The sequence below is a fragment of the Platichthys flesus genome, chromosome 3, assembly GCF_949316205.1.
Source record: "Platichthys flesus chromosome 3, fPlaFle2.1, whole genome shotgun sequence".
Taxonomy (NCBI): Eukaryota; Metazoa; Chordata; class Actinopteri; order Pleuronectiformes; family Pleuronectidae; genus Platichthys; species Platichthys flesus.
This window is the reverse complement of record NC_084947.1, coordinates 2637205-2656211: the sequence shown is the minus strand read 5'-3', so window position 1 is coordinate 2656211 and position 19007 is coordinate 2637205. Positions and strand designations below refer to the sequence as shown.

The 19007-nt window shown below is 44.2% G+C and overlaps 1 protein-coding gene across 1 annotated transcript in view; it reads left to right on the top strand.

Moving 5' to 3' along the window:
* Positions 1-19007, top strand: part of fras1 (Fraser extracellular matrix complex subunit 1) — a 119350-nt gene that overhangs the window by 43921 nt on the left and 56422 nt on the right. Inside the window, 8 exon segments of the mRNA XM_062380547.1 lie at positions 3145-3285; positions 3882-4028; positions 11253-11408; positions 13131-13277; positions 13855-14001; positions 16144-16284; positions 16966-17106; positions 17311-17451. Coding sequence (XP_062236531.1) covers positions 3145-3285; positions 3882-4028; positions 11253-11408; positions 13131-13277; positions 13855-14001; positions 16144-16284; positions 16966-17106; positions 17311-17451 — 1161 coding nt within the window.

Sequence of the window (19007 nt, the reverse complement as noted above, 5' to 3'; positions counted from 1 at the left end):
GGGAACTCCCGACTCTTCTTCTCAGACGCCGAGTACAAAACGTCTGAATCAGATCAAAACACAACAACTTTGACACTTAACTTTTGAGGGACAGGCTCTTCATGTATCTATGTCTCGAGTGGGATCTCTGACCAGCAGCTTTATATAGCTGACCCACACCAGTGAGGCTGCAGATCTGTTCTCTGGGTCGACAGGTTTCACTGAGGGAGGTTTTCCCACGACAGCTGATTAGGTGAGTTACCTTCAGGAAGATCCATAGTAAGATCCAGAAGAAACCCGCTTGGGAAACGACATCTATAGGCTTCTGTGTTTGTTTCCATTAAAGGAGAATGAGAGCTGCTATCCATCAGGAAGCAGCTTGGAGGGAAGCTGCTCCACTTTAATGGATGCATCTATAAATCTGTAGAATTCCTCCGGATGTATAAAGTCAGCCGATATGTTTTTCTGTCTTTTCTTCTCATCAACTATAAATATGATCCAAATGATCGAGCTCTACTTCGGAAGCTGTCATCTCATCTTTATATTGTCTTTTATTCTGATATACTTATTTTAATTAAGCAGAAAAGATGTGTAAGTGATGTTGTGTGTTGGTTTTATTTATAGTTATTTATAGTTTAAAGTTTATGGTTAAACTTTGAAATATCAAGCTTCAATTACATTTCTCTGACGTAAGGGTTTGATCATTTTCTAATATATATATATATATATATACATATTATTTATTTATTGGTCAATTTAACAGTATTGGATTTTCCTTCCTAATATCGGTGTCAGCATCGGTTCACAGAATCCATATCAGTCGGACTCTATTATTTTTAACTCCACAGTCTCTCCGAGCTGAGGATGGATTTCTAGAAACAGATCATAATCAATGTGAACGATCGATAACACACTTCAGATGTGTGTGATCTACACAACGCTGCACCAACACAATGCTCCGCCCGCTCTGTACCAGGACCTTATTAAACATATCACATCCTCGAGTTATGAGCCCATCAGCACAAAGCAAGAAACTAATGTGATCTCTGGACTCGTGCAGCGGATTGTGTGCGACGACCTCGCACATGAGTTCAGGCTCCACAGGAATCAATGTGTGTTCTCCGCCCTGTGACAGATCACACATCCAGGCCGGTTTAATATGCCTGTGTGCGAGTCTGTGTGTGTGTGGAGGGGGGGGGTATGACTCTTAACATGAAGGTTTGTGTGTCGCTTGTTTGTCTGCACGAGCTCAATGTGTTGTTGGCGTGTTCATGCACGAGGGAGCACACAGCTGGGTGGTCGACTCCATCACGGAAGCATTTAGCCTGTCGCCAATTAACGTGCCGTGTTTGACAGAGGAGAAGGGGATTATGGGTAGGTGGTGGTGGTGTGTGTGGGGGGGGGGAGGATGTCAGATTGACGGTTATGCATGTGACACCGCCGTGACTTTGCAAAGTCCTCGCTCTGACATTGAGGCACACACACACACACACACACATACACACACACACACACACACACACACACACACACACACAGACACACACACACACACACAGACACACTCGGCTGTGTTGGCTCAGGTAGAGAGCAGCAGTTTGCTCCTGCCAGGTTGTCGTGCGCTGTGTGTACACAACAGCCGGATACAGCTGACAGCTCTGTGAAAGAATGCAGAGAGCAGTAATTATAAACACACACACATCCGTGCATAAAAAAATCAGGTCCTTTAAACAAACACACACACACACACACTTATGGTGCTGGGTTATTTGTCGTCTTTGAGGTCGGAGAAGATGAAGAGGAGGCAGAGCAGCTGTGTTTTGGGGCGAAGGGCAAATAAGAGAAAAGTAAATATCCAGGGACAGAGAGGTTGTGTGTTTTATGCATTTAAAGAAAGACAAAGAGGAATGCTGCTGCCGTAACACTACACACATGGAGAAAGATGCAAGGAGAAGATATTCAAAACTCACAACAGTACAAACCTGTACTTTAATTAAAATACTGGCATCAGGTAAAAAGTATTTTAGAAAGTGTTATTTGTCTTGTGAACACAATATCTCAAGAACTCATTGAGGGGACATCTTCAAATCTGGTTCAAACATTCAGTTCGACATAAGGATGAAGTGATTAGACCTGGGTGGTCAAAGGTCAAAGGTCAAATGTATTTTTCTTTTTTCTTGGCCTCACAACGTGTTACTGTCCTCTTGGACAACTCTAGGGAATTTCTTAAAAATGAATTTGTAGCCACTTGGATTCAAAGATCAACTGAGGCCTATAAATATTCATCTTGACATATTTTCAGAAGCTTCAGTTGTTTTCGCTACAGAAGTAAACTCTCCTTGTCTTTAACTTAACGAGGGTCTGGTATGTTTAATTAAATTAAAATTAATAAGTTTATCATCAATTTAATTCTGATTACACGTTAAATGATTCTAAAACAATCACCTGGGAGGTTTTATGTTCCAGTCTCTAAACTTCAAACAGCAGCCGAGTGTATTTGTGAAGTCGTGGTTGGCTCGCGGCCGCGTTGGAACGCTCTCTCGTGAGCTGGCACCGGCTCTGGTGTTAATGCATGCAGCTTCTGGAGGGTGAGGCGGGCTGCTGGCCTCGTACGAGTGTTACATTACATTACTGCTGGCTGGCAGCACCGGGTCCAGACCTGAGATCAGATGGTGAATGTGCCAATAGGGGAGGAGCCGGATCCAGCAGGGCAGATGCAGGACAACAGAGACAGTGGCGAGAACTGGAAGCAGCTCAGGAACAGGAACAGAAAGTACTTTTAGGTGAAGTTCTTGTATTTGGTTGTGATGCACTCATGCTGCAGCAGTCGGGCTGAATCAGTAATGGAGTAAAACAAGTCCACATGGTCCTCAGGTGATTTCACACTTCAGCAGGACGCCCCTCGACGCCTCGGAGATCTTAACACCAAGAATAATTGCATTTTGTCCCACAAGCAAAACTATTTCCGGGAAAATTCTGCAAAAATAAACCAGATACAGCAACATTTGAAACCTGGGGAGTGGATTTTCCTCTCGTTTTGTCCTTTTATCTCATTTCTGTTGCAGTGGGAGAGTGAAGTTTTCGATGGAGTGAACTCAGGCTTCAGGGGACTCTTCCTTCTCGCAGTGAAAATTAAAATCCTCTCGGTCTCTGTTTCCTTTCCAGAGTGTCATCCCACCTGCCTGCACTGTGCTGGACCTTCTGCAGACAACTGTACATCCTGTCCGTCCCCGTCCAGCCTGCACGAGGGCCAGTGTGGCCCCTCCTGTCCCCAGGGCTTCTTTGTCCAGGACAGTGAGTGCCAAGGTGAGAGCTTCTCTATCCAGCTTCTGTGCTGCACACACACTGACACGAGGCACAGCCAAAGATTCCACAGATTATATTTCCTCTTACACACCAAAATAAATGGGTTTGTCAATTTCCTCGTCTCCCTCCGTGTTGATTGGCCCGTTACAAACAACCCAGACGCACTAAAACTACTCATGTCCGTCTCTGTTAGGATAAAATTCTACCATCAAAGTTTTAGTGCTGTTACTTTTTATACTTAAGCTCTAGTGATGGTTATTTTTCTCATAACGGCAATGAATCAAACCAGTGTGAGGTAAATAAACGGGGACAGAACCAACAAAAAGAATCTAATCTGCAGCTGGCCTGAGATCTCAGCGTCTTTCCTCTCATAGATTTTTGTGTTTATTGCACATTTACTGAAAGGCTCTATAAAGAGTTAAACTGGACCTTAAAGCCCAGTTTAACTCTGGCGGGGGGGGGGGGCGTCCTCCGTGTGTGTTCCCCCCTCTGGGTTGAGCCTGGAGAAGTCTTGAGATCGTGGGTGTCTCAGTCATTATTTAAATGTATTTTCTTGCCTGCTCTCTGACCCTGTCCCCCCCCCCCCCCCCCCGCAGGGTGCCACCCGTCCTGCCAGTCCTGTGCCGGCTCCTCCCAGGCCGACTGCACTTCCTGTCCCCCGCTGGCCTCCCTGCAGAGCGGCTACTGCAGGACGAGCTGCCAAGACGGCCATTTCCTCAACGCTGCCACTGGAGAGTGCCTCAGTAAGTGTGTGTGTGTGTGTGTGTGTGTGTGTGTGTGTGTGTGTGTGTGTGTTTGGGTGCAAGGATGGTGTCATACACATTTGTATGCTATTTGCACAAAGCTTTCATCAAACACTCGACCATGAGGGCTTGTATTTATATCTCCAGTCACTCCAGTGGGAAATGAAGCAGCAGGTTTAGTGCCTGGTTTTTACTTTGCGCGGACAAATAGTGTGTGTGTGTGTGTGTGTGTGTGTGTGTGTGTGTGTGTGTGTGTGTGTGTGTGTGTGTGTGTGTGTGTGTGTGTGTGTGTGTGTGTGTGTGTGTCCATTGCTATGAAAAGCTGCATTATTCATAAGAAACACCAACCGTCCTTTTAAAATTCATGTTCCTAGATTGATATGCTTTACTTAAAAATCTGTTTCTCCTGAACTGCTTGATCTCAAATGATCCGCTGAGCTGCAAGAGGAAATTTAAACTCACAGATTTTTACTGAAGACGACGAGTTTTGTTCTCGACAAAAAGTTTTCACTTTCTGAGTAATCAGACAAATTGCAGCTGAGCAGCATCTTCACACTCAGCTGCTGGATTCACTCTTCACCAGTGAGGTCGGTCCAATCAGACCAGTTTGAACCAGAGAGCTCAGACATCAAATCAAGACTGGAAGAATAAGGCATCTCAGGAAGTCAAAACAGGTCAATGGGAGATTTGGAATTTGACAAAACTGATTGAATCACTAGTAAAATAAAGTATAGAAAAAAAAATCATCAGGGAAATCTGCTTCAGAATCTTTCTCCCCTAGTTTGTATCTTCAGACATGTTCTGGGACTTTGCAAAGTAAAAGCACCGGAAAACAATAAAATAACAAGTCCAATAATTCATTTCTCCTTTTTCGTGAGTATTTCAGACGTCTCCTCCAGCTCTAAATGGAGAAGCTGGTAGGAGTCACATGTGGTCTTCTTCAAATTTGATTCAACTTTATTCTCAACATTTCTACTTTAATATCAAAAAGAAAAATAAATATATACATATCTTGTGTTTTTCTTTAGATATCGTTCTCAAACAAACAACTTGAACACAAACAGCATCTAAAATACAACAAGGTAGAAACGAGTCAAGGTGGATTCCTGTGGCTTGTTTCTCCAGAAGTCAGAAGAAAGAACAGTGAAGGTCATTTTTAACTTGCACAGCTTTTTAAAACAGTTCCTGCAAAACAAATTAACCTAGAAAACCTTTTAGGGTCGAAAGTTTTAACAAACAACGAATCAAAGTGAAATTGGATCAAATCTCTGGAATATCAAATATTAGATTTAACTGTTTAATATCACAATTTGTGTTATTTTAAGTTAAATAATTACACTTTATGTCTATAACATAAATTATAATAAGTAATTTAATTCCCTGGCTCCTTTCTTCTCTACAATAGAAAGTTTCTTCCTTCAATAAAACACCTGTGCTGAGTTTCTCACTTTGCAGAGCAGCTCGATCTGAACTCTCCACAGGGATGGAGGCCAGCTCTGTTTTTAGATCTTTGCTAATAAGCAGCGTTAGGCAGATGAGGCTTCTCCCCCCCCGCCATGCGGCTCCTGCTCGTCGGGCACATGAGGAGTTCGTCCTTGGCAGCTAAAGCACCAGACGTTACCAGAGAGAAGATGAATAGAGAAGTAAAGAAAGTAAGATTGAGGTGTTTGTGTGTGAAGGCAGCTCCTGCCGGTGGCCTCCCTCTCCCTGGATAAAGAATTCAGTCTGTGTTACGTGGACGTTCAGGGTCGAGCTTTAAAAAATGGATCTTCTGCAGCTCTGGTCCAAATCTCTTCTTTTGATTTAAAGGTTTAATATCTTATCCCTTTGTGTCTTTGAAGCCTCAAAATTAAGATTTAATAATAACTTGATAATGAATTATTTACTTGGTAAGGTTGCTTTCACTGTTGTCCCCCCTCTCACTGGATAATGAACGTGGTTTCCACCTGTCTTAGACCTCCGGCTGTGGAGTCAACACAGACATGTTGACGTGGTGGGAAGCCACAGCAGAAGAGAGTGTGAGTGTGTCTGTGTGTGTGTGTGGGGGGGGGGGGGGGGGGGGGGGGTAAACAGAGTCTGAAGGAAGAAAGAGACGCATTGACTTTTTATTACAGTTTATGATAACGTGCACTGTTTGGAGTGCGAGCGGATCTCACACACACACGTGTATCAACATGTGTGTGTGTGTGTGTCTGTGTGTGTGTGTGTGTGTGTGTGTGCGCAGCTCGCTCACACATTCCAAATGGGTCAAGCTCAGCCAAACTCTAGTTAATAAAAGATGCCTTGTGGCACTTCTGGGCCACAGAAACACTGGGGTCATCATTTCTGCATTGCCAGACATGCACACATGCAGGAAAGTACACAAAGACGTGTACAGCAAAACTCCCTGGTGAACACAAACTCTCACTCTTTTCATTCCTTTTTCTCTCTCACACACACACACAGACAGACACACACACAGCCCTGGATTTCATCTGTCCACCAGTTACCTAACCTCTCAGAGCGACGGGGCCTTCCCTCTCCATCACGAGCTGGAACCAGAGCAGATGTCTCACTAAAAGTTGTCTCCTCTTATCGTCTCCCTGTCCGTCTCTCTCTCTCGCCGTCTCTCTCACTCGTCCTGTCGCTATCGCTCGATTCCTATCTGACATTGTTGAGTTCACACGCTGACGGGGGGGTTCAGCTCAGTCGGTGGCCGAGCTGCACACGAAGCCCTCGAGTGTTTGAGGACACAGGAGACATCAGGAGCTAAAGGATCAGCTGACATCACGGCTAACTGTGACCAATGACCTGGATTTCAATATGCCACAGACCCAAAGAACCCGAAGACACAGACCCAGATGTCTGTAGAGTCTGTGGGGAGGACGGTGTCGGGTGCTTGGAACAGAAGCTGCTGCAGCTCCACCTCTCGCCTGAATCCTGCAGAGCATCTGTTGCTGTTGTGAACGTGTCTCTGCAGAGAACCTCAGAAACTCAGTCGCCAAGTTTTCAGATGTTTTACCCGGAGGTCACGTCTGGAAAACGGTCTTATTAGTTTCTGCTTCCAACCCCATGAATTACTCCTGTATCAGCATTTCACATAATGTGCTGTCCAGTCACAAACAGTGGAGTCTCAAAGGGCTTCATGTTATATTTAGGGACAGATATGAGTATTTATGTGTTTAATAAATTCCAGGAGAGGGAGCACACTTAGTTCTATCTGCAGTTTTCAAAGTGTCAACAACAATCAGACGTGTTTTACTGTGATAACGAGGTTTTAAAAAAAACAAGACGTAAAATCTACAACTTCAATCAGCCACCTGCAAACAACACAATGTTGTTTTAGTTATTTTGCGTGTTCATGTTAGTCTGATGTTTGCACAGGAGGCGTGAGATGTGAGTCTGTGTGAGGATCGAGTCTCAGCAGCAGCAGCAGCGTCAGAGATCTTCACTTTCCTGCCAAGCTCGTTTGTTTGATGTGAAGAAAAATCAAGTTCCGGCCCGATGACGAGGAAACGTTGAGCTCTGAGTTCTGAACCAGGAGGTTCTGGAAAACACTTCAACCCACAGAGTTTTACTTAGTTTCACGATTCTGCCAGAGAAACATGTGAAGCTCAAAATAGACCCGAACGCTCAGTAACAGGATTCTCCAAAGAAACAGGGATCAAGTTTGATTTCCTAACTCTGCTTCTTAAATATGTTGATTCTGAATGTTGAACCGATCAGGAGACATGGTTTTTAACACTGACATTTCTCACTTCACCATCTTATCTTTTGGTCTTTTGTTGCTTTTTAATTGCACTCGTGTGAGGCCCTGTTCAATATTTACACTGGTAGATCCAGAATGTTTGTCTTTTATCTGCCCGGCGGACTTTTCTTTCAACACAATCATATAATTAATGTGATAAAATGCAGTGGTTTAAAATTCCCCTTTCCGAAAAAGAGCACAAATACAACGTTGACCTTTTTAACTGTTGTTTTTTTAAGGGTGAAACAAAAGCACTTAAATGGAGTAGATATGCAAATGATATGAGCACATTGCATTTATCATCTTTCTTTGTTGTTTCATGTAAAGTGCACAGAGAAGTTACAGAGCGTTATTGTCCCTTGCTTGTACAGGACAGGATTTTCAAAATAAAAGCTCTATTCACAGATCCTGTTTCACAGATTCAGGTCTTTGTCTGAGTGACACGTGCAGATAAGTTATAATAAGTGTCTCCCAGCCGATCCTTATCCTGTTTCTGCAGTTTTCTTGCGACTGAGCCAAACGTTGACTCAGAGCCGAGCGAGAAGATGGAAAAAGTTGGACTTCTTTAAAAGCTGCGTCTGTAAATCCCTCCTTTGTTCGGGGGACATGTCTAGACGGGGGGGAAGACGGCGTCAGACAGACAGAGGACCACACAGCTCCTCTGTCTGCTGCGCTTTGTCTTTCCTCGTGCCTGTAACTCCAGATAGAGATGATGCCCTACTTTTGTTCCTCTCTCTTTGTGAACCAAAGCAGCTCTGTCCCCGCGAGGAGAGAGGCAGCGAGAGAGAAGTTTGCTTCTGCAGGAAACAACCGAACGAGAGACACATTAGAGCCTGAACTTCCCTGCGTGACTCTCGTTAGAGCCTCGTTCAGCAGGAGACACAGGGAGACAGCGTGACGCAGGACATTGTCTGGTGTGAACGTGTCCCACAGGAGGACAAACGCTCATCCATCCGGCGTGTTGTGTATTTATAACTCCTGCATAGCTTTTTATGTGCTTCAGAAATGGTAACAACACCATAAAGACGGACTCTGAGGGCTCCAATCAATACCATTTTGGTTTTATACTCGTTCGAGTCTGCAGAGTCAATAACACCCGAGTCCTGAGTTATCTCATCTCGGCGGTGGAGCCATTTGTTTCTCTCTCCCGCAGAGTGTTGGCAGGAGAGACGCTGATGTGTGTGTTGTTGTAAAGTGAGGTGGGATGAAAGGTGTGGACGTGAGAGGAAGTTCCTTTCTTCTCCTTCTTCTGCTCTTTTGATATCAGATCTGCATCAGAGGGAGCGAGTGACTCACCTGAGAAGGCGCCGTGTTCCTCAGATCCTGGAGATTAAGATCTGGAAGGGTTTTTCTTTCTAGAGGAGAAGCTGCTCAGGAGGCTCCTTCTTTCACACTGTGAATTAAATGTCATCTTTTTATAATAAAACAAGAAGGTGAAAGCTGCAGCCAGACACGGGAAAAAGATCCAGACTAATAGAATAGTGACTCAATTATATTACCTGCAAACATCTGCTATAGATTAACCTCTGCTACGTTTCCATTGGTTTTCTAAGTGAAATTAGCAGAAATACAGGATTTTCTCTGTATTTAATCAACAGAGATTTAACCAAATTAGCTTCAGAGCAAATATGACCTTTATTTTCTGTACGTTTTGAACTTTTACAATTCAGTTTGTTCTAAGTTCTGCTTTGACACTATTTCATTCAAATTCATCTAAAGTCTTCTATATGACTTTCGACCTTTAAAGGCCGTTCCTAATGTGGATGTACCTAAATTTAAATAAATTAATAAATTAATTTGTCCATTTGAGATTTGTCACTGAGAAAACTCATTCATTTTCACTTATACGTAACCATAGGTATTAATTTCATATAAACACAACAAGGAGCTGCTGATAAATCTGAATATCACTGAGCATTGTTCAGTTTATAATGAATAAAATTAATCTTCATTTAAACACCATCTTTCAAACGAGCCTCACAAAGATGAAAACAAGAAAACTGAACATCACAGACGAGAAGCAAATGATACAATAGAAAATCAAAGACTAGACAAAAGAAGTAGAGCCCAGATAAACCCATTGAAGAGATGAATTACTCTAAAGACCCGTCGGAGCCGATAGATTACAGCCCTTGAATGTGAAATGATAATATGTCTACGTGCTAAAAAAAAAAGAACAGAACCCAGACAGACGATCACCTGATACGTTTTGGGATCAAACCCGACTCCTGTTTTCACCCTGTAATCCCTCGTTCATGATCCTACGTAAAGAGGAGAAGTGCTTTCATGGTCTTAACACTTCTTCTTTTCTTTCCGATTCACCCGCACGTGAGTGGCCACCGCCTCTTTATCCCCCCCCCCACGCAGCGCTTCACCTGCAGATGTTTATCTCAGGAACCCACATCAGAGCCACACACCCCCCTCCCGATCCCATCAGATAGCTGCTCTTTATTCTTCTGCTAATCTCCGCTCCATCTGGGTTGCGTGAGGACGAGGAGGACGAGGTGTTGGAGATAAAAACTAAACCAGACCGATTCCCTTTTCCAATTATCCCACCCACAGAAGAGCAATTAACTGGATTGGATTCCAGCATGTTAGGACCAGACAATCCTCATTAAAGTCGCACTTTACTTTTCTATTAGTTGTCTTCACCTGTTCTGTTCGGCCTTGAAGGAGTCGAATCCCTCGAGCTTCTAAATCCCTTCAGAAGTTGAGAAGAAGTAACACTAAAGATGGAGACAGTGAATCCAAATAATCAGGTTAAAGTCCTGACACAAACTTTAGAGGATTTAAAGCTCAATAACTTTGAGAAGGGATCAGAAACAAGTGGCTTGTTGAAGGGCAGAGAGCGGGTCGGGCACCAAACGTCCTGTTGGTGGTTCGATCCCCAGCTCCTCCAGTCTGCCTGCTGCCTATGATGCTATCTCATCATGTTAAAGACATAAAATAAAAAATCCTGGTTTCTATCCACTCAAAAAGTGTTTGTCCTCAGATCATAGACATTGAAAGTGAAAACAAACTGTAAATAGGTCATATAGCCCTGCCTCCTCCGTGTTAGTGGACGGGACACGGGTCAGATACATTTTTCTACAATTATGTGTTTTGTCTGTTCATGTTTCTGATAAGTTTGGTTTCAATCTGCTATCAAAATGAATTGGGGGGTGGGGGGGGATTGAAGGCTGAGACTTGCAAGTGATTGGCTGAGCTTCAATTTACAGCCTCTTAATTGGGTAGACTGTGGCTCCTAATGACATCATCCTGGTTTTGTTCCTGAAGACTGGGAGAAAGTGGAAACTTGTCTCATATGTATTTACAGTCTGTGCCACGGGTCATATCATCCACAACATTTCATTTAATGTCTTCAGTTCTGTAGTTTCCCTCTAATCCTGCTGACAGACGTCCATGAGATCATATCCTGTGTGGCGTTTGTAACATGATGTTTGTGTCTGTGATATATCTGAAGTCTCATCCTCTCCCTGTGTGTGTCCTTCCTGCAGAGTGCAGCTCAGACTGCCAGCGCTGCTCAGCCGACCTGCAGACGGGCGTCGGCAGCGTGTGCCTGTGGTGTCGAGAGACAAGGACCTGGCTGCTGGGAGACCACTGCACCTCCCAGTGCCCCCGGGGCCACTACGGCTGGCATGGAGCCTGCATGAGTAAGAACTTCTTCTGCTTTTATACAGGACATCCGGTGGTCAGAGGTCAGAGGTCGGGCAGGAGAAGCTCTGAAGGTTAAAAGTGTCAGAATAATCAAATCCATGGAAGATCTTTAAATCGGAGGAGATTTGTTGACACTGTGAGGCAAAGTATTTTATTCTGTGTCTTAACCATGAGTCTTGAACATGTCCCACATGAAACTGCTGGTGCCCCATAAGATTGCAGGTACTGGGAGAGCTGGTCTACTGGAGGGATTCCAGTCTCAGTCCTTATATATGGTCAAAGGCTGGAGAACATCTTGAGACAACAACTTTCAGATACTCAGTGATTTTTGTCGAGCACCAAATCCTCAAAGTTCCTCCCCAGCTCTCTCTCAGTGTTTGGAAGCTCGGCTGTGAATCATGATTTAAAGATTCAGAAACAACAACTTTGTGCCGGAGGAGATTTTAGGATTCGATTGGATTTACTGAGTTTGAGGAAACTGAGATAAATGTATAAAGTGTTGCTCGGGACTTAAAGTGAGGAACCAAAGGGAGTGGAAATGTTCTCTGGTTTATTATTATTTATCTGAGGATATTATGACACTCTAACCCTAACCCATCTTCATCATCTGATTATTATCAGTCTCAATGTGATCATTCTCCATCTCACCTTCTCCCCTCCTCATTATCATCCTCATCATCCTCAGTTTGCTTGATTTCATCATAATCATCCTTTAAATGAATCATAACTTTCCATCTCATCATCACCTCGTCTCTTTAACATCCACCACTTGTGTCTTCATCGTCCTCCACATCACTCTCCTCTTTCTCATCATCCTCAATCACTCATTGGTTTTTATCGCCCTGATCATCAGAGTGATCATCCGCCTCTTCGTCAGATTCAGAGAGTGAACACGAAGCCTCAGGCTCTGAGAAGCTAAACCCTCTGAATACACAGAATCTGCTTGCTTACAGGAAAACATATTTGTTTTCATGCATCACTGTAATTAAATAAAACCATATTTCATAAAACCTCCCGGCTCCCGATGTGGACTCGGTGCTGACGATGCAGTTTTCGCTGAATCAGAGATATTTGCAGCCACAGTTTTCTGGAGTAGATGATGATTATGTAAGACTCTGGATGCACAGTGAGTGGAGTCAGGTGGTGGTGGTGGTGCTGGTGGTGGTGGTGGTGGAGCTGGTGGTGGTGGTGGAGTGGAGCAATCTGAGAACAACAAGGCCCTTGATGCTGATTAGTGGGACTCATGAATATGTATTTTTAAACTGGAGTGTAGAGAATGTGGCTTTCATCAGGATTCTTCACGCTTCTCTTTTAATCAAGGACTCAATACTTCAGCAGCTTTCAAGTTGCAGGATGTTCACACTGGGGTCAATGTGAAACACTGTATGTACTGTACTGCTTAGTTCTAAGTTTAATAAAGTGTTTCCTTGTACTGTACTTTAAATAAGAACCAATCATAGACGCAATATATAGAGAATTGAAGCCATTTTGTACCAGATCAATGTGTGGAGCTGTAATATTAAAATCCCAATGATTCACACACAATCAGGAGTCGTCAATTATGGAATTTTTACGATGTCGAATAACTTATTAAAATCAAATCCTGCAGCCAGCCACCAGGAGGTGATCAAGTCCCTTTGGCTTCACGTTTAGAATAATGCTACATCAGCTGTTACATCTTCTGTTATTTACCGTTGTTGTTGTTGTTTGTTTCCCAGGATGCCATTCGTCGTGTGAGGCCTGCGGGGGGGCGGGGCCTCTCGCCTGCACTTCCTGCCACGGCAGCCACGTCCTGCTGGCGTCGGGTCTCTGTGCTCCAAGATGTCCCCTCGGCTACTTTGACAACGGTCACAGGATCTGTCAGGGTAACCGAATCTGATTTACATATGAGAATTCATGAATTATTAATATGAGGTGGAATAAATAGTTCTTTAATTAATACCAGCTCATTTCGGGACCGTCAGTAATGTTTGGAAGTGAAGCTGCTGCTGGTTGTTTGTGCTTCTGTTGCCTTGAAAGTTTGAAACAATGGTTGTGAGTCTTTTTATTCAAACTGAAACACTTAGAGTTAATGAGCTAATTCTTGAAAATGCTTATGAATCCTTACATTTGTTATAATCCTCGGCCTTCGGACAAAATCCATGTGAAGACGTCGAGTAACTTTGAGATACGAGCAGATAAACAACCAGGATCTAATCAACTCATCAAAGTTGTGTATTACATCCGATCCTGTTGCCTGAAGAGCTGGCTTATCATTTTTCAAACACTAATGAGAAGAAGTCCTCGAACCGCAAACGTGAAATTGAATTATCATCCTTTTAATGTCGATTACACCGTCATCTAATCAGTTTGTGTTCCACAACGTTCTGTCCCCACTCGTCTTTGACCTCTGACCTCTGACCTCCCGTCCCACCTGCCCCCCCCCCCCCTTGTCCCCTGCAGCCTGCGAGCGCCAGTGCCAGACGTGTGACATGGCCGGCGTCTGCACGTCCTGCCGCGACCCGGCCAAGGTGCTGCTGTTCGGAGAGTGCCAGTACGACAGCTGCGCCCACCAGTACTACCTCAACACCACGACCCGCGCCTGCAGAGGTACACAACGCAACACACTGCAGCCACACAGGGACGAGGGGGGCACATTAACACTGAGGATGTGTAGTCTGTCTTTTATGATATTCATAAATTACTCTGCAGCCATATTGCGTGTAGCGCGGCGTTTACAGGGTCCATCGATCATGTAGTAAACTCTGAGACCAGATGTGCAAATCCTAAATGTTTTGTGTGTCTGCTTGAACTCACTGTTGCATCTTCCTGTGCACAGAGATGTGTTCTTGTGTCTAATCGCCCACTAACCAGCGTGAACTACTTCCTGTCAGGATGAATCTGACTGTGTAACTGCGAACGCACAAATAAGACGTGTGAGATGACATGTTCCCTTCTGGTCTGTGTTGCTTTGTTAGAAGGATAACACAAAAACTACACAACTGGCCGAGATCTCTCACAAAATTCTGTGAGCAGAAAAAACAAATGAATAATCCACAACATGAATAAGTAACAACACAACTACAAACACCACAACACATCTGCATAACTGACAGCACATCTACAAACACACCACAACACAAATGCATAAGCAAGTGACAACACAAATACAAACATCACAACACAGCACAGCAGCATAAGTGACAACTCAACTACAAACACTCCACCACACTAATACAAACGACACAATACATCTGCATAAGTGACAGCACAACTACAAACACACCACAACACAACTGCATACCCAAGTGACAACACAAATACAAACACCACAACATAACTGCATAAGTGACAACACAACTACAAACACACCACAACACAACTGCATACGCAAGTTACAACACAACTACAAACACCACAACACATCTGCATAAGTGACAGCACAACTACAAACACACCACAACACAACTGCATATGCAAGTGACAACACAAATACAAACACCACAACACAACTGCATAAGTGACAACATCAACAAAACAACTCAAAATTGTGCGTTGTGGCGTTTGTATTCATGTTGTGTCTTTAATAATCACCTGGTGATGTAATTTGTTCATTAAGGCGACTCTGGGTGAGTGTGTGTGTGTGTGGGGGGGGGCTCTAGTCGAACGTCTTCACCTTCTCTCGACAGACATGGTGAAGACGTATAATCTGATTTGATGCTACACAAATGAAATCGAGGTTGAACACGTCTGTTGTGGGATTAGCAGCCGAGCTAATTGCGAGCGGCTCCGTTCACAGTTCGATTCCCTGCGAGGCGGTTCACAGGGAGCCCCGTCTCGACAGGTGGTTCCAGCTCCATCCAGCTCCACTGAACCCATCGTGAACCCAAACAGCGTCAGTGAGCCGCTCTCTGAAAACCAAACGGGCTTTGAGGAACCTCTGGGAGTTTCCAGTTCCCAGACCACAGAGGAACTTTCAAAGTTCCCTGAGAGAGAATCTCAGCTCTCCCGCCAGCAGCCGGCGGGCAGGTTTATTGATCATGTTTTCCTGATGAGGAACCTGTGGGCCTCCTCTGTGTCCTCAGTGAACCCTGTGGAAGGTTCCTCTCTCCCTGCTGCTGTCACTCATCTGCCTCCTCCTGAGCCGCTGTCACTCAGGGGGTTGACAGGCAGCCGGCACAGACGTGGACTTTCAGATGAGGCTGAAAGTTCGGAGAGAGAGTCAGAACTTTTTAATCCATCTGAAAACAAACGTCCAGAGGATCCTGTTCAAACACATAATCATTAGAACCTTCTTTGGCAAAAGTGTCTCTCAGTCCAACTGATGGACAAATTAATTAATTTATACTGATCATCTTGTTTCTAAGACAAATTTCCAAAGACATTTCATTTCCATGTGAAGCATCACAACTCACGCATGAAGCTCTAGATTCCCTCGTTATCGCCCCCTGGTTGAAATTCTCTGCCACTGCAGGTTAATCCTCTGCTGTTTGTAGAAACCTGAGTCCCACAGCACAGACACACACATTTTCATTTTGTCCTAATTGTGTTCAGTGTTCTTGCCAATATTAATGGAGCGTAGCACAAACACAACAGATGTGAAAAGAGGGAAGAGGTAAATGGGTTTAAAATAAATCCCCTGCTGGGAAAGTGTTTATTAATCTCTTCCTCTCTTTTTTCTGCTCTCACCTTCTTCGTCTAATCCCAACATCCCTGCACTCTTCCTCCTCCTCCTCCTCTTCCTCCCTCCAGAGTGTGACTGGAGCTGTAACGCCTGCCGAGGCCCCCTGAGGACGGACTGCCTGCAGTGCATGGAGGGATACGTGCTGCAGGACGGCGTGTGCACCCAGGGCTGCTCCCCCGGCTCCTACCGGGACGGAGACAGATGCCTCGGTCAGTTCAGCAGAGAGCAGATCCTCCACGTGTCACGAGCAGCTGATGAATCTTCTACTGTTTCACTTCTTACACTTGCACATTTAGCGACCGACTGAAGTTTCTGGATGAATTATTCGATCGTTTCCTTTCTTATTAAAACCGTTAATCAGCAGAAAGCACAGAGGTCGTTGAGAGACCGTTTTTACATCATGAGCTCTGATGCTGTTTCCATGAAGGTTCAGACTTTGAACTGTTCGGGTCTGGTTCTGTCCTGGAGACACTCAGTGGTCCGACCCATCAGGTTGTCTGTCTGTCCGCTATATTGTTGTGAACGTAACATCTCAGGAACATTTTGAGAAAATCTTTTTAAAATTGGCACAAATGTTCACTGAGACTCACGGATGAACTGATTAGATTCCGGGGATCAAACGTCAACGTCACAGTTTAATCTAGTTTTTCGTGTGAATGGTGCTGCACAGCTCCTCATAACACTCAGGTTAAAGGCCACATATTAATAGAATCATTATAATACGTAAGTGAAACGTCATATATATGAAAAATATTCTCCAAAATGACAAATCTTCACCATTAAAATGTGAAATTCAACCAGAGAAACAACTTTATGTTACTTCTTGGATCACCTTGGTTTTATCCCAGTTTTAAAGGTGTGTGTTTGTGTGTGTGTGTGTGTGTCTGCAGGTTGTGACGAGCACTGTGTGCAGTGTCGAGGTCCCGGGCAGTGTCAGCAGTGTCAGCCCCCCCACGCCCCCCTGCTGGGTCAGTGCGTGCTGGAATGTGGGAGGAACTACTTCCTGGACGTCTCCATGCAGATCTGCAAACGTGAGAGTTTTACACTTCATCTAGAATCGTTTCATTGTTGTGTGTTTAATGAAACATTTTGTGATTATTGAAAAACTAAAAAAGTATGAAAAGCTCTTTGTGAACTCAGAAATAGAAAATAATTTAGAAAACTTTGAACTAACTTTCCTTCTCACACTCTTCTTTCCTACTTCCTACTTCCTACTTCCTACCCCCCCTCCTCAGCGTGCTCCTCAGACTGCGCCCTGTGCGACGGGGTCGGGCGCTGCCGGGCCTGTCGGGATCGAACCTTCCTCATTGAAGGATACTGCGCCCCGGACTGTGGCCACGGGTACTACGCCGAGCAGAGGACCAGGACCTGCCAGGGTAATAACACCACGTCGGCCTGTTTGACGTGCGAGCTGAAACACGCTCTGCAGCCTGATGTGCCAGATGTTTCTGTTTCTCTGAACCATCTGTGGCTGAGATGGAACAGAAATGGGTTTGGAACGAGTTCTTTTTTTTAAAGGACGTTGCAGGAGAAACATCTGTTTGCTCTTTGAATGAATAAACACACACAGCTACTGTAGAATGTTAAAAAGCCGCCATTGTTCCCGATCTTTGACTCAACACTGAGGTGTGAGTTCAGGAACATTATGTGTCTGCAGAGGATTTGTATAGACTTAACAAGAAGACATGTTTCCAGAATTCAATGCTGAGATATTTATACTTTTATTAGTACAGAGTAATAGAGTATTATCCTAGAATAGATCTCTGCTGTAACAACAAGGAGATTATCCCGAGTGTTCAGATGAAGGACTGATGCACTATGAAGGAAAATGACTTGTTCACTCCACATCACCATGAACTCTCACATCTCCTTCTCTTTCCAAGTTGACACCTTCATCTGTGTCTTCTTCTTGGATGCTTCCTCTTCTTCACCCTGTGATATTTATATTATTATATATTTGTTATGTTTTTTTATCCATCCTGTGTTAGAAGCCTCGTCAATGAGCCGACTCGTTAGCGGTAAATCCTCCTTTTAATCTCCTGCTGTATTCTCCAATGGGCTCATTCGGACATCTGAAACTTTACTACGGATCCCAGGAGAAAAGACGTGAACATCAAGTGTCTCTCACTTCAAAAGTTTCCTGTTTGTGATATAATCATTTCGTTCTCCGGACATATGCCTCGTGTGCAGAGTCCCGTCTTTAAAGGAGTCTTGTACTTTCCTCTCATGTCAGCTGGACGTGACCCTGGAGGCGGAGTCGCCCCGAGGCCGTCACCACGCCTCACTGTGGCTCTGAGATGATTTATGAAATGTGACAATATATGTGACTGACAGAGGAAACTACGATCACGTTGGCCCTTTGTGATTAATGATTTACTTCTTGTGGAATAATGAACCTCTTTTCCGCCTTCGGGCTTCGGCTGATGTGGGTTTGAGAGATCCAGGTTATTGTCGTCTGTTTCGTGATAATCTGGACAAAAGTGAAAGTTTAGGACTTTGTTAACTCGGCCGTGTGCATCATTAGAGGAGAGAGAGAGTAATGAGATCACGACGCCGCCTCTCAGACGACTTGATCTTTACAAAGTTCCTCAACAAAGTCAGCTCCAATTAAAGCAGCTTCTGAAAATGCCACGTCGAGAAAGAGACGCCTCGCTCCACACACACACACACACACACACACACACACACACACACACACACACACACGCGCACACACACTGTCACCCGTGAGCTGTAATTTTAATTAGAGACATTTAAAGCTTTAAAATTCATTACTTATAAGCTCAAAGTTCCTCATTGTGTTTTGACAGTTTGTTTAATTAAAATTAAGAAGACGTATTTTCAGCTTTATTTTTGTAAACTTCTTTTGTAAACTTCTGAACTTCTGGGTTTGTGCATGAAGTTGAATTAATCTGCACTGAATCTAATTAGA